Here is a 13,491-nt window from a genome sequence, read left to right on the forward strand (position 1 = left end):
TCGGTTTTTAGTTTTTCGCCAGAACTCAAATTTATTATTATTATCCAAATTGACCTTTTAAAGAGGAAAAAGAGACCGATTGATGTGGTTCAAAATTGTCTGGTTCCGAAATATTCGTATTAGTCGCTAAATCGTTTATATGTTTATGTATTGCATTCTTAACATAAATAAATATATAAACGTAGATTTAGTAAAATAATAATAATAATGGCTACCAAAATTGTTTCTTCAAAGACAGAATATATACCGTTTGGATAAATGGTAGAAAAAGGGATTTGGAAGTTAAACAGCAGAAATTATCATCAGCCTAATAGGGCCTTTTGTCAATAGAACAAATTTCAATAGAGAAGTTTCCATATGCCTTGTAAAAAACGATAACATAAAATGAAAACAGAAAAAAAAAAATCATAAACGGGTCCAAAAAAATTATAAATGATAAGGGAATCATCATTTATATAGTGGCCTACGGGTGTAGTTGGGGAATACGGGGGATAGAGGCTTCATGGATTTTGCTGTTTGCTTCTCTCGAAACCATGCTCTTAATCATCGTCTGCTTTTGCTCACTTCAGTTGTTTCGCCATACCCTTGTGCAGTTTCACAGATTTTAACACTTCCTTCTTCACCAGCTAACAAGGCTCTTCACCATTTGAAGCTCAACCATCCTCCCAGAACTTCTTCTGAAGGTTCTCATACCCTTTTTACTGTTTTCTTCACTTTTCCATCATTTCAAATTCAATTTTCAATTTTCATTTTTGAGTTTAATTTAGAAGAGTTTTTGCTGAAGTAAGTTTTCAAACATTTACTGGTCTTTTTATTTTTTGGCACTTTTGTGGTTGTTGTATTTGGTTTTTGTTGCCACTTAAATTTTTTGCATCTCGTTCATGTCAAAGGCTTGCTAATTCTGCTTAAACCTGGGTTATATCATGCACTCCGTATAGGGGTATACATTGTTTTAGTTCTTGGATGAACCCCCTTTTTTTTTTTTCATATTAATATTTTTCTAATGCGAAAATTCATTGATTAATATGCATTTTCCTTTCCTCAAAATAGAAGTGAAGGATTGCAAAAAATAAATTAATTAATTCAAGTAGAGCATATAGCCTGCGTCGTGGTCTTTTAATTTTGGGAACAGAGGATGTTGGGTTAGTGAAAGGGTGTAATGCTTAGCTTCTGGTTTCCTAAGGAACCATTTGAACTAAAGAATAGTTTGGAATTTGAACTCTTTTTGATTTTTTTCATAGAAGGAAAAAGAAAGAAAAATATCGTAGGATTTATTGTTTAAAATTTGTCTTGTCTTCTTATATTACAGTGTTAATCACCGTGAGAGATTCTTAAATAATCTAGCGATTGAATTAAATGCTTGCAAATCAATGAATTATTAACAACTTCCGGAAGACCAACAAGCATAGAATGTTATCTTTAAAGTATTATTACAATGATACTTTCATCTAAAAGAAGTTCCGCCAGTAGAAATCACCATTGTTCCAATAAAAGCATTCTTCTAAACATGGAGTTCTTTCTTTTGAGAAAGAGGAGGTATGCTTTTGGTTGCTTATGTTGTGAAAATATACCCTTCTCCTTCTGCTTGCTACTCACCGTGTCTTCTTTCCTTTAAAAATTTTTACTTGTTATAATTTTCTTTCCCACCTTACAGGAATTCCTCATGAGTTAGCTGAAGATTCAAAGTTTGTTCCTTTAAATGCTGATGATCCCGAATATGGTCTACCTGTAAGTTCTGGTTAGTTTCGTTCTAGTTGTAGTCAATGTTTGCTGTAATTCTTGTGCCTAAATACTCTTATTTAATGATGCAAATGAGCAATCCTTGTATTTTTTTCCAAATAATGGGATGCTAATTCATTGTTTGTACTGACAGACATGATTAACAAGTTTATGACATAGGAACATAAATTTCTGTGCTTTTAGCGATGCCTTGATGTGGATAGATGCAAGATATCCTGAATAATACTGTTGTTGATGATTTTTAATTTGCCATATTTTTGCAGGCTTTGTTGTTTTTGGGCTTTCAAGTGGAGGAAGTTTTAAAGGTGATACATGAACGTTTTATGTACTTATCAATTTTGATTTGGATGCTTTAAATTTGATTAGTTTCTTCTTTTTGCTTTTATTTTTTTTGAAAGAAAATGTGAATTCGTTAAACATGCTTTTTACATCTGAAAGCAGATTGGAATTTCGTTTTCATAGGTTTAACTTGAAAGGCACCCAAGGAAATTGGTTTTATATTTGTCTTGTGGTGTAATGCAGATAAAACAGCTTTTGAAAGAGTTGGATGGTGAATTCCTTGAGGTAATAATTTTTTTTTTTTATTTGTATTTTTCATTGCCTTTGAGGGAGCAACAGGTAGAAAAATGAAATTAATTTTCTCAGCAGGCATTTCCAAAAGAAGTTGAAAATTGAATTTGTATATCAATTTAACATCCATAGATGACTTACAGATTGCATGATGATAAATGATGAATCTAAAAGACTTTTGAGTATGATTTTCTGAAAAATAACATTTTTTGTTGCCAATGGATATGCAATCCGTTCTCTTGTTCTCTTCTGTGTGTATGAATGCTTGGAAATTGTCAAACTGATGTTTTAAGTTAATGGCAAGGTCTTTCCATAAATGGTGTAGTGTGTCTTATCTGGCCTACACTTGCTTATACCATTGCTGTTGTCATATTCCTATTTCCATGTTAAGTTCTTCATTTCTGGGTGAAAGGATTTCAGTTGTATTGATAGTTATTTCTTCTAAGCACAGTTAGAAACATACTACCATTGATGGATAATTGGAACATGATTAGGAAATTACTCATGTTTGAGTTTTAACTTTGTTTATTTTAGGTCATCTTTTGTACTGAAGACATGATTGATCGTTCTCTTTGGGAAGCAATGAATACTAAGCAACCGAATCTGGAAGCTGTAAAGGTCGAACTTTTGACCTTGCTAGTGATTAGTTCTTGTTCAAAATTTTATTTTAATTTATGTTTTATACTTCTTGTCTGGGAATGTTTGCCGTTTGCTGCCTCGGTCAAGATGTAATAGTTGAAGGTTAATGATTTTAACATTTAACATTTGGTTTGAGGATATCTTTTCAATCACTATGTTGAGCTTGTTAAAGGAAGATGTAGGACACATGGACATTGCAGAAAACTGAATAATCAAATTGAAACTTACTGCATTAGAATCACATACAAGTTGCTTTTCATTGCATCTAAGTAAAACAATAATATAGAGCTGTTACATTGATTATAAATTTCTTCATAGCCTTCCCAAATATTGATGTTTCATGTTAGGATAATTATTTTTCATTGTTAAGTTTGACTTGTATGCATATGTCTATCTGTTTACGGATATGTTTCTTATGCAGATTGCGAAATCACTGCCACGGATCTGTTTCTTTTCCGGTCTTAGTGGGGAGGAGATGATGATGTTCATTGATGCTTTTCCAGAGACTGGTACCAGAAGTTTCTTTTTAACTAATATTTCATCTTGGAAATACTTTGAATTCTAATTTCTGGATCAACAAAGAAGTAAAAAATTTTGAAATTATGATGATCATCACCTCAATCCTTTTACTTCAGTTACTTTTATCTTACAATTGTAGCTAATCAGCATATATTGTCTATGAGCGTGAGAAACAGTGAATTCTTAAGGGATTCCTGTGGACAAATTTTAACTGAATCGATCTTCATATTCCAATATTTAGATGAAGCCAGTTGAATAGTTATTCTCTTCATCCCTCAATCCTTTTATTTCAGTTATGATGATCATCACCTCAATCCTTTTATTTCAGTTACTTTTATCTTACAATTTGTAGCAAATCGGCATATATTGTCTATGAGTGTGAGAATGAACCCAGAAAGTGGATGCTTTAGGGTTTCCCTGTGGCCAAATTAACTGAATCGATCTTCATGTTCCAATAATTAGATGAAGCCAGTTGAGTAATTCTCTTCATCCCCCTTCTAGACGTTGACGGTAAAAAACCCATTTAAGTTATCCCTCTTCTACTCAATTATAAGGACTGTTATAGAGAGACCATGGAGTTTTACAGTTCTCTTTCCACAAACTGACTTGCCAACCTGCATGGACTTGCTCTGCTGGATGTTGTATTCCACCAGCAAGGTGGCCTAGTGGTGACATTGATCCACAAGAAGGTCAGCAAACTCGAATAGCTGAAACTAATTTCAATAAAGCTGAAGGCAAGAGACTAACAATTGAAGCCAGTCCACTCTTAGATGAGCTGGGACATGAATAGAGGCTATCAATGTGGTGTTCTAACTAGTTGATCTGTTTGTACACCTCATTTTTTTATTTTTCTTTGTCAGAAATTGAATAAAAATCAAATAGAATTGAAAAGTGTCAATCTGCCAGTGTCTCAATTTGCAACCAACACTTTCCTAGTCATGTTGAAAGAGTTTGTAGCGTAGGCAATGTTAGTAATTTGAATTCATTGAGTTGTTGTTTGGGTCACAGGACTAGAACCAGCTGTCTTTGCTGCTCTTGTTCCAAACAGTGCTGATAAACCTCTTCGTGAATTGATAGAGGAAATTATGGGGGACCATGAAATGTTGGTGAGTCCTTGTTAGTTATATATGTGTTCCTGTCCACCGGCATATTAATTTGTTTATCACTTTACCAATGTTGTGATTTCCATGTAGACTGCAAAATAAATGAACAAGACATCCGTCCGAGAATTTCCTCAAAAATGAATAGACAAGGCATTGATGCTGAGAAGATCTAGTTTTCATTTGTAGCTCTTTTGTTGTTGTAGTTGAGAGAGCAAATACATCCTTTGTTTGTCTATTTATTTTTTACGCTTTAGAAGTTACTTGTCAGAAAGCTATGGCACCAGTTGTAATTGACCTGCCTTCCTTCTAAATATTGTATATTTGTATTAATTAGCTGCTCAATTTCAGCTAAATATTTCCTTATTATGTAGCAGAAAGCAACCAGATTCTCAGTTTTTGCTGTTCTTAAAGAGTTTCAATTTTTTTGCAATTTAGTAACTCTAATTTGGCATACATGCATTTTTAATAACAGTTATGTGATGAACTGTTAACTCCTCCCGTCAGTCAAAAAGCAAATTGGACTAAACTGAATCAAATCGAAAATTAAGGAGCTGAAATGGTGAGTTTTAGAACCTTTTACAGCCAAAGGGTGTATGAGAAACATTGTACTCATTACTTACAAAAAAGTCTATATATTCAAATGGATCTGTCTTACAGGGAGAATTATCCAACATTAAAACAAAGGGAATAGCACCAACAACACACTCATTATAAAATTTAATTGCAAACCTTTGCAATGTTACCAAGTAGAATCACAGCATTATCTTCGTATGCCCATTAATCTTGCATGTGTTGCGTCAACATTTTTGCCTTGCTGTCTTCCAATCATGCAACCCCATGGACATCCTTGCATACTGCATAAAACAAATTAACAGTAAATAATTTGAAGAATTCATGATCAGGCAAATTAATAGCGGGGGAAGATATTGACTAGATATTGAGATAATAAGGGTAGACCAGTTCACTAAGTTTGGTAAATATTTGGTGCCTCTATCATTACTGTAACATAAGATGGTCGCACAAAGATTTATTCAATAATCCTAGAGATTACTGTCTGCCTCAGCTTACCAATTTGCAACCAGGGTGGGATTGGCCTTCATTTTTCAATTGTTGAACAAATGGCCTTCAATATCAACTCCAACATTCAACCCATAACAGATAATGCAGCCATAAAAGCACTGTGATTTTTGTGTGCACAATCTCCTTTGAAGCACCCAATTTTGATTCTGAAACAACCCTCACTGCAACTTTTTCCCTCCATATCAGTCCTTTTTAAGTCAGTCATTACGATCAAATTCATGTCCTAAGTTGAAGAATGCCAAAAAGGAAATAGGTAAGTAATTATATAACAAGAAATATTTCCATCACACTTATCTACAAATAACACAAAAAAATAAAATTAAAAAATAAAAATAAAAAAATTCCAGGAACAGGGAACAAAACTTTATCCATAATACTAATAAATTCCAATGTTTCTTTTGAAAAATCTAAATCCAGAGATGCCTCCTAAAGGAAGTAACTTCCAACCTTTGCTTGTCCAAGTGTTTGGATCATTTCCTTTTCTCCTTTTCTGGGTGAAGAAAATATTCTGTATTTTACAGAATTTTTAGTTCAGTTATGTCGTCGTCCCAGTCGGGCATCCAAATAAGCAGTTTACTTTTTAAATTTAACTTTCTTCAACCTTTTGGGGAAGCGATCATGGGCCTCCAAAACAACCTCCTTAAGCATTTGTGACCAAAGCACTTCAAAGTTCTTGCAGAAACTCTCCTGAAACCAGCCCAATATTTCAGAATACAGTTCCCTGGGGTTTTCCATCCAGACCTCTCTCAACATACCACAATTGTCTATCAATTTGTTCTTCATCTTCTTTAATAGATTGCCAACCCGTCTTTGGCCTGATGCCTCTGGCCTCAAAATGGTTGCAGGAGGGGCTGCCATGAACTCACGGACAGATCTTACGCACGGTAACACCTGGCCATCAAGCAAAGCATAAGCAAAAACTACCACACGAAGAACTTTGTCACTTATTGGTAAACTATGTGGAGGAAGCTCCCATAAATGAGGCCCAAAAGTTGGAATCGCATAGTGTAATACTCGGTCAGTTTGAGGGTCGTAATAAGGTTTGGTATCAGCAGAAGGTGCAGAAAAAGTGCATAAAGAGCAAGCATACTGTACAAGCCATTCTGACTTCACCCTTGTCACCCCATGCATGTATGGTCGTCTTGTTTGCAACAATTCACTGTACACCAAAATCTCTGGAGCTGAATTAGCAACAGAGGACCAACGGTGCAGGAACACAGTTTCTTTAACCATACACGCTTGATACCGAACTGCATTAACTTTCTTATCTCCTTCTGATGACCCAGAACTTCCTCTAATGCGCTTGGCAACCCTATCTGCCCAACCAGCACATATAGCTTGGCCTAAGAGCTCTTCCTCATATAATGAAAGAGGATTCCTATCGTAGGATACACTCCAAACTTGTTCTATGTCCTCCAGAGTTCCATATGTCCATGAAAAATCCTGCTCAAGACCACAACTACTACCATGATTAATGACAAGTTGAAGCAGCTGCTTTCTCAGCTTCGACATTTCCTCCATGGTTTTAAGGTGTAAAGCATTCTCATTGCAGAATTCCACAGGGCTTTTGGATAGTTCAAAACACTGTAAAGCATAGGCAATGGATAGAGCATCACTGCTAGGATTAGAGAATTTTTCTCTCGACACTTTTACAGTTTCTTTTAGTTTCTTCTTTCTCATTTTTTCTTGCTTGTCTACTTTCTTGTTCTCCAAGGCTTCAGAACTTTTATCCTGCTCTATGTCACCTCCTTTACTGTCACTATTTTCAAACTGCAAGACAAAAGGGTTTGACAAGCTCAAGGCTGCAGCCGATGCCACTGCATATGCTAGAACTAGATTTGGTCGAGCATCACTTTTCTTCTTCATTATTTGAATAACCGTAAGGAGCATCCTGGAGTGGCGAGGACTCATGGGGTAGCGAGCCATGGCCTTTCCTAAATAAGTTAGTTTTCCATTACTATCAAGTGCCTCGAGGGCCTTCAGGCAACGCTCTGCTTCATTCAAGGCAGTAGCCTCAGGAGGAGTTGGAAATGGAAAGTTGGCAACCTGGGAACATGCAGACAAGAAAGCCATAAATAAAGGGAATGCAGAAGGGAAAATACAAATAACAGAAAAGAAGAAAGCAAGAACAGAACAGAACGATGAAGAAGATAAAAAGGGCTGATAAGCTGGAACATAATGACCAATAACCCAAAAGCTTCTGAGCGTATGACTTTTTTAAGTACCAATAAGAGTCCAAAAACATACTTGCCAACAAAATAAAGACCAATTGCTGCCTGAGAACCAAGCTAGAATACCAAAACTATGAAAACAAAAATTATGTATGATAAAGTTGACAGAATAATAGGATTAAAAAATCACCTTTACAGTACCCTATCTAACGTCAACCAGACAAGTCAATATTCTCTCAGGAGAAATGTTCTGATAATTAGGGAAAACTGAAAAGCAAACGAATTCTAGGTAGAATTCCCCATTCCCTGCAAATTCCATCGTAATCCCTAATTGATATAAAATCAAATGCCCTCCAACCCAAACAAGAAAACAAAACGAAAAGAAAAAATATATAGATTGAATTTGAAACAAGTGACTCTGGCAGTATTTGTCATCATTGAATAGCAACAACCCCCAAACATGTTAAGTGATCAGATGTGCTCCACACCTTGTGCCATTGTAAAGTCATTTTACAACAAGAAGCAACAAATGTAATATTATCAAAGCACCAAATGCACGGGGATCCTACCTTATCAATATGCATGGATTTCATGAGGAGGACAACTCCATCAACAGGTACTTTTGATATTTCAGCAAGAGAAAAATCCGGAAATATATTATTGTAGACTGCAGGAGAGTACAGACGGTAACAATGGCCGGGACCAGTTCTTCCAGCTCGTCCTGCCCTTTGGGCAGCTGATGCCTTGCTTATCCACTGTATTTCATATGTTTCCATACCATTGGAAGAGTTGTAATACTTCACTTTCTCCCTTCCAGTATCAACAACATACTTTACCCCAGGTATAGTTAGAGAGGTTTCAGCCACATTAGTAGCCACAACTACAAGCCGTTCTCCTTCCTTTATTTCTTCAAATACACGAAGTTGAGCTGCTGCAGGCAGCATGGCATAAAGAGGAAGGACTCGCAGTGCAACAGCACAGGGACCACATTCAGCCTGACTGTTCTTGCATGTGCTTGATGTGGATTGGTCTAAGCAACCATCATGTGCAACAGGAAGAGGCTTTATCCCATTAGAATCAGAGTTTAAAGTAGTCTGTCCAGCCAACTCTTCAAAAGCAGCCTTCAGTGATGCAAGATTCCCATTCTTCCCAAACACATCTACAATATCACTACCATGGTGCATTGGATCCCCATCATCATTGATAATTTCCAGTTCACTCTCTGTTCCTGAATCATATGATAAGTCCAACTCGTCCTCATCTATATCAAACTGATTTTCATCATCGTTTGAGCTGAATCTGTCAGTTTGCTGTTCCGCTGAATGTACCTGAACATCAAAAGCTTCATTAATATCTTCCATGTTTATTCCCTCAACAGAATTCATTTCAGATACTGGAGTGTCATCGTTCCCATTTTTGCCTTTAGATGTATTCATTAACAATTCCCTTGAAGCTCTACGTAGCTTCCCACATAAGTACTCTACTTCCCTCTGTCCAGTGACAAAGACAAGTATCCCTCCAGGTGGCAGATTCTTGTGTATTGCCAGGACCTTTTTATATGCTTGGCCAATATAATCTACAACATCAGTTCTTTTTGAGAAGTGTACAGTTACTGGAAACTGTCTGGTAGGGACTTCAAGTACAGGTGGGGGATCACAAAACAACCTTTGACCAGAAATGAAGTCCTCCACTCGCAATGTGGCACTCATCAGCACAAGTTTCAATGGAAAAATCCTATTTTCAGGACTTGTATTGTGTCCTGAAAGTGCCAATTTCTGCTGTTGTGTATATATTTTCTGGCATCAAGCATAAGATGTTATTGGTAAGAGGAACAGTAAAAATACATACTAGCCTCAATTTTATGGCAGTAATAAATCAGTCTAAATATTACCTCACGGCCTTGAATAACACGCGACAGCATTCCAATAAGAATGTCTGTGTTCAAGCTCCTCTCATGAGCCTCATCAAGAATTATGACAGAATATTTCCTCAACAAAAAATCACTCTGCACAACAAAAGGTATATATTGAGATACATCAGAAGCCCACCCTCCCCTTTTTCTAAGAGTACCCATATATCCCAATTGCAAAGCTAAATATTAAGCAGAGAAAACAAAGAGATTGCCTAAAAAGCACACCAAAAGCAATTATCATAACAGGTGATAACCAGAATCTATCAAATATGGTCAATAGTTTAAAAATGCACTCAATGCCCAAATGAGAGAGGGGGTGGGGGCAAAAGTATAGAACTAGAAATAAAAAGTCTTATCACACACATGCAGGATGAAACAAAAAGTTCATTAACCCTCTAGCATAATAATAAGTTGGCATTGTCAAAGTGTTACTTAGAAATTAGCTACCATAACTAATACTTCAATTTCTTTCTTTGAACCATTCTGTTCCTCTTTGATTAAACCTTTTCAACTCACATAAGAGTCATGCAGGTTGGACTTGGGATTGAAATTTTAAAAACAAAATTATTGGCATAAATTATAGAATATATATGCATATATCTTCATACCTGACACGTAAGGGAAATGTAGAGATAGTTAGAGAAAAAAAACCTGAAGTTCTCGTAGTAATATTCCATCTGTCATGAACTTGATTGAGCAACTATCACCAATCTTCTTGTCATACCTAACTTGAAAACCCACTTCTTTACCTAAAGATAGGCCAAGCTCATATGCAACTCGCTTAGCAGTAGCAAGAACAGCAACCCGGCGAGGTTGTGTAATACCAATGATACCACTTCGAGTAATAGACTGTGTTGAACCAAAGCCAGCTTCATAAAGAAACTGCAAAATGTCGACAGTAATTGATATGTTAGGAGGGTTCAAGGGAAGTTGTTATTTAAGCAACAAGAAGGTTAAAAAAAACAAAACTCACCTGAGGAACTTGGGTTGTTTTACCACAGCCAGTTTCTCCACATATAATCACAGTTGAGTGGTAATTAATAGCTTCCATAATCTCCTGCTCCATCATGATAATTGGAAGGTCCTTTCTCTTATTCTCAACCTCATCTGGCCTTGATACATGCACTACAGTTGGCTTTATAACCTCATCTGTTTTAGCACTCTTAGTTAACCCATCCTGTTCCGTAGCAATGACCCAATTAGTAACAATAGCCATATAATGAAAGGTAATGAGAAGTATCACAGTTCTCACTACTGTGTAGAACAATTAATTATACATTGCACTTGAAAGCAACAAATAGATTGCATCAATATTATATGGTACACTTCTGCTCCAAATTGTTAATGTTGGCTACCTGCAGTTTCCACCTTTTATCCCCCCATCAAATGGGCTTCAAAACTAAGCTGTAGCTTATCATAATATTTTTGGAAGCAATGTCTAGGAAAATACCTCAAGACTAACTTACCACAGCTGGCCTCCTTTTCAGCAATTAATGTAAACTATTATAATCCTAAAACCACTGCAAGACATCCAATTCCTGTTACAACAATCAATCAACTGTCCCATACTTTTATAGTCAAAAGTTTATATACTCTTACAATAAAGGCGGACCAGATAACTCTTCCTTCTTAATTTGTACAAGGTATATAAGGAGTGGCCACAAACTAACATTTTTTTCAGAGAAATCATATGTACAAGTTGGAACCTAACCGTGTGCAAACCATAAATAAATATCTATAGAAATATTATACATCAGAATACAAAATTACCACTAATTTCCATAAAATTTATCTGTTTATTTGCTTATATACATTCCAATGTTTTTAGTTTTTGGACAGTTCTTTTTTCCCAATGTTGTTAACGTTAAGTGCCTGTGCTGTTGAAAATGTATAATGAGATTTCAAGAAATAAAATACAGAATAAGTTGATAGAATCCCAACTTCATGGCCATTAGCTCATCAACCACATTCCTACACAATTATTCCATTCAGTCAAAATATATCTGCCATAAACATACCATTAAGTTTGTGCTTGTTGTGTTATCATCGGGTATAAAATTTTTGTCTTCTCTCAAACAAGTACCACTATCCTCATTCAAAGGATTTTCAACAAGTGAGGCAGCAGGAGATCCACTGTTCACATTTTGAGGTGAATCCAACTGAAAAGCAGCAGTGTTTAGGACTACTCTTTGTTCTAACATCAATTGCACCTGGTCTAACTCATTCTCACTCTCACTTGAAGAACTCTCAGCATCCCTTTTCTTAGATGATTGATCACTATGTGGAACTTCTAGGCCAGCTTTGGAAAATTCTACAGTCCTCCTACGTTTTTCCTTCTTAGATTCGACCTGCATAAAGTAAACTTATAAAACTAAGCAATGTTTTGAGATGAATGCAGGAGAAAAAATGCATAACTTTACTATACTGCTCAACGTCTATATTGATTACAAACCTGACCAATACTATGAGATGACCGCAGAAGAGAATATGCATTCTCTGGAATTTCATATTTCCTGTTACGTATACATAAGAATTCATCATTCATCCATCAATTAGTCAGATAGAAGATATACATAAAGATATTAACAATAAAATTAAAATTAAAAAGAAGAAAAAAGAAAACTTACTTCAAATTCTCAATACTTTTTAAGAGCAAACTTTCTTTTTCCTTGTCCTCCTGCACAAATGATAAAAAAAGCAATTCCAAATTGGTTCAAACACAATAACCCAACAGAAACCTCGGATACAAAAGCTCACACAAACACATACCGCCAACTTCTTCAGCTTCCTTTTCTGGGATTTACTCAACTTCGGTGCTTCCTTTTTCTTCAGCTTTTTACACTAAGTAAAAATTAATAAAAATAAGGAAATGTCTCATTGAAATATAGCAAAAGGTAAAAGGAAGCACAACATATTTACCACACACATATATATACCTGCTTCATGTCATTCTTCTTATTCCTCTTGTTATTTGTCAAGATTAGAGCGTTGCTATCCCCATCTCCCAAACTATCAACACAAAAAGAAAAACAAATTTAATCGCATACAGAAGAATCCTTCAACTCTTTCAACTCAAATTACTATGTACAAACTATGAATTAGGCAGTACATAATTTCAATCACTAAACTTAACAAAGAACAAATTTTTTTGTATACCCATTACAAGCCAAGCAAGTTACATGCAAACTCGATTTCTAAATAGATATATAAATTAGCAAAATCTAGTCCTTTAGACCAAAAAGAGAGAGATTTTTACTTCAGAGGTTGTTCTCCATTCTCCAACTCCATTGCCAATGAGCCGCTGGTTTCGTGAACCATCAGCAAAACAAAAAGGAAGAAAAATGGACTTTAGAAGGTAGGATCAATCAGCCGCAGCTATACGACGTCGTCCGCTGCTGCGGCAACAATCTGTGAATGGAATGGAAGCCCCCAACCGCTATCAACAATGAAAGCAAGAAAGAAGCCCGAGTTCCTCCCAACGACGAACACGGGCTAGCGTTTCAGGGTGAGTCCACCGGCGTTACTCAGAGTGTCGTAGTGGAATCACCGCCGCCGGAGATGGAGGTCGGTCCTTTGCAGGTCTTAGCGGCTTTGTTAATAAATTTCTGGAGAGCGTGAAATTTTTGTACATATTTATTTTTAAATAAAAGATAAAAATATTTATTAAACAATTATGTAATATTTATAATATTATATATATATATATTTTTTTTTTCAATTATTTTTAATTGTAGTATAAGGCTTTCTGATTGGTTGG

General features: G+C 35.8%; 2 protein-coding genes across 4 annotated transcripts; one reads left to right on the forward strand and one right to left on the reverse strand.

The window, feature by feature from the left end:
• Positions 1 to 360: 360 nt before the first annotated feature.
• On the forward strand, positions 361 to 4,966 carry LOC132799118 (uncharacterized). Of its 2 annotated transcripts, XM_060819660.1 has the most exons (8): positions 368 to 683; positions 1,655 to 1,728; positions 2,004 to 2,045; positions 2,263 to 2,304; positions 2,845 to 2,928; positions 3,371 to 3,458; positions 4,477 to 4,574; positions 4,662 to 4,966. In XM_060819660.1, the coding sequence occupies exons 1-8, from the start codon at positions 503 to 505 to the stop codon at positions 4,671 to 4,673; spliced, it is 621 nt and encodes a 206-aa protein (XP_060675643.1). In that variant the 5' UTR covers positions 368 to 502; the 3' UTR covers positions 4,674 to 4,966. The 2 variants fall into 2 exon arrangements, with proteins under 2 accessions (XP_048325697.1, XP_060675643.1); XM_048469740.2 differs by lacking the exon at positions 2,845 to 2,928 and having other exon boundaries at positions 361 to 683.
• Positions 4,967 to 5,183: 217 nt separating this feature from the next.
• On the reverse strand, positions 5,184 to 13,382 carry LOC107413214 (ATP-dependent RNA helicase DEAH13). Of its 2 annotated transcripts, XR_009640374.1 has the most exons (13): positions 12,991 to 13,382; positions 12,671 to 12,743; positions 12,504 to 12,575; positions 12,362 to 12,411; positions 12,187 to 12,247; positions 11,753 to 12,082; positions 10,708 to 10,911; positions 10,386 to 10,616; positions 9,714 to 9,827; positions 8,392 to 9,618; positions 6,099 to 7,697; positions 5,640 to 5,874; positions 5,184 to 5,425 (listed from the first exon to the last, which is right to left on the reverse strand). XR_009640374.1 is itself a non-coding variant. In XM_060819659.1 (11 exons), exons 1-11 carry the CDS (start codon positions 13,050 to 13,052, stop codon positions 6,225 to 6,227), a joined length of 3,897 nt encoding a protein of 1,298 aa, XP_060675642.1. In that variant the 5' UTR covers positions 13,053 to 13,382; the 3' UTR covers positions 6,000 to 6,224. The 2 variants fall into 2 exon arrangements, 1 of the variants encoding a protein (XP_060675642.1); XM_060819659.1 differs by lacking the exons at positions 5,184 to 5,425; positions 5,640 to 5,874 and having other exon boundaries at positions 6,000 to 7,697.
• Between the last annotated feature and the right edge of the window lie 109 nt (positions 13,383 to 13,491).

This window comes from Ziziphus jujuba, chromosome 8 (genome assembly GCF_031755915.1).
Source record: "Ziziphus jujuba cultivar Dongzao chromosome 8, ASM3175591v1".
Classification (NCBI taxonomy): Eukaryota; Viridiplantae; Streptophyta; class Magnoliopsida; order Rosales; family Rhamnaceae; genus Ziziphus; species Ziziphus jujuba.

Coding starts and splice junctions, on each gene's coding strand:
- LOC132799118 (XM_060819660.1), top strand. CDS start 503: ATGGATTTTGCTGTTTGCTTCTCTCGAAACCATGCTCTTAATCATCGT. Junction 2,046..2,262: donor AAGTGGAGGAAGTTTTAAAG/GTGATACATGAA, acceptor GGTGTAATGCAG/ATAAAACAGCTTTTGAAAGA. Junction 2,305..2,844: donor TGGATGGTGAATTCCTTGAG/GTAATAATTTTT, acceptor TGTTTATTTTAG/GTCATCTTTTGTACTGAAGA.
- LOC107413214 (XM_060819659.1), bottom strand. CDS start 13,052: ATGGTTCACGAAACCAGCGGCTCATTGGCAATGGAGTTGGAGAATGGA. Junction 12,083..12,186: donor CATCTCATAGTATTGGTCAG/GTTTGTAATCAA, acceptor TACTTTATGCAG/GTCGAATCTAAGAAGGAAAA. Junction 10,617..10,707: donor AAACAACCCAAGTTCCTCAG/GTGAGTTTTGTT, acceptor GACATTTTGCAG/TTTCTTTATGAAGCTGGCTT.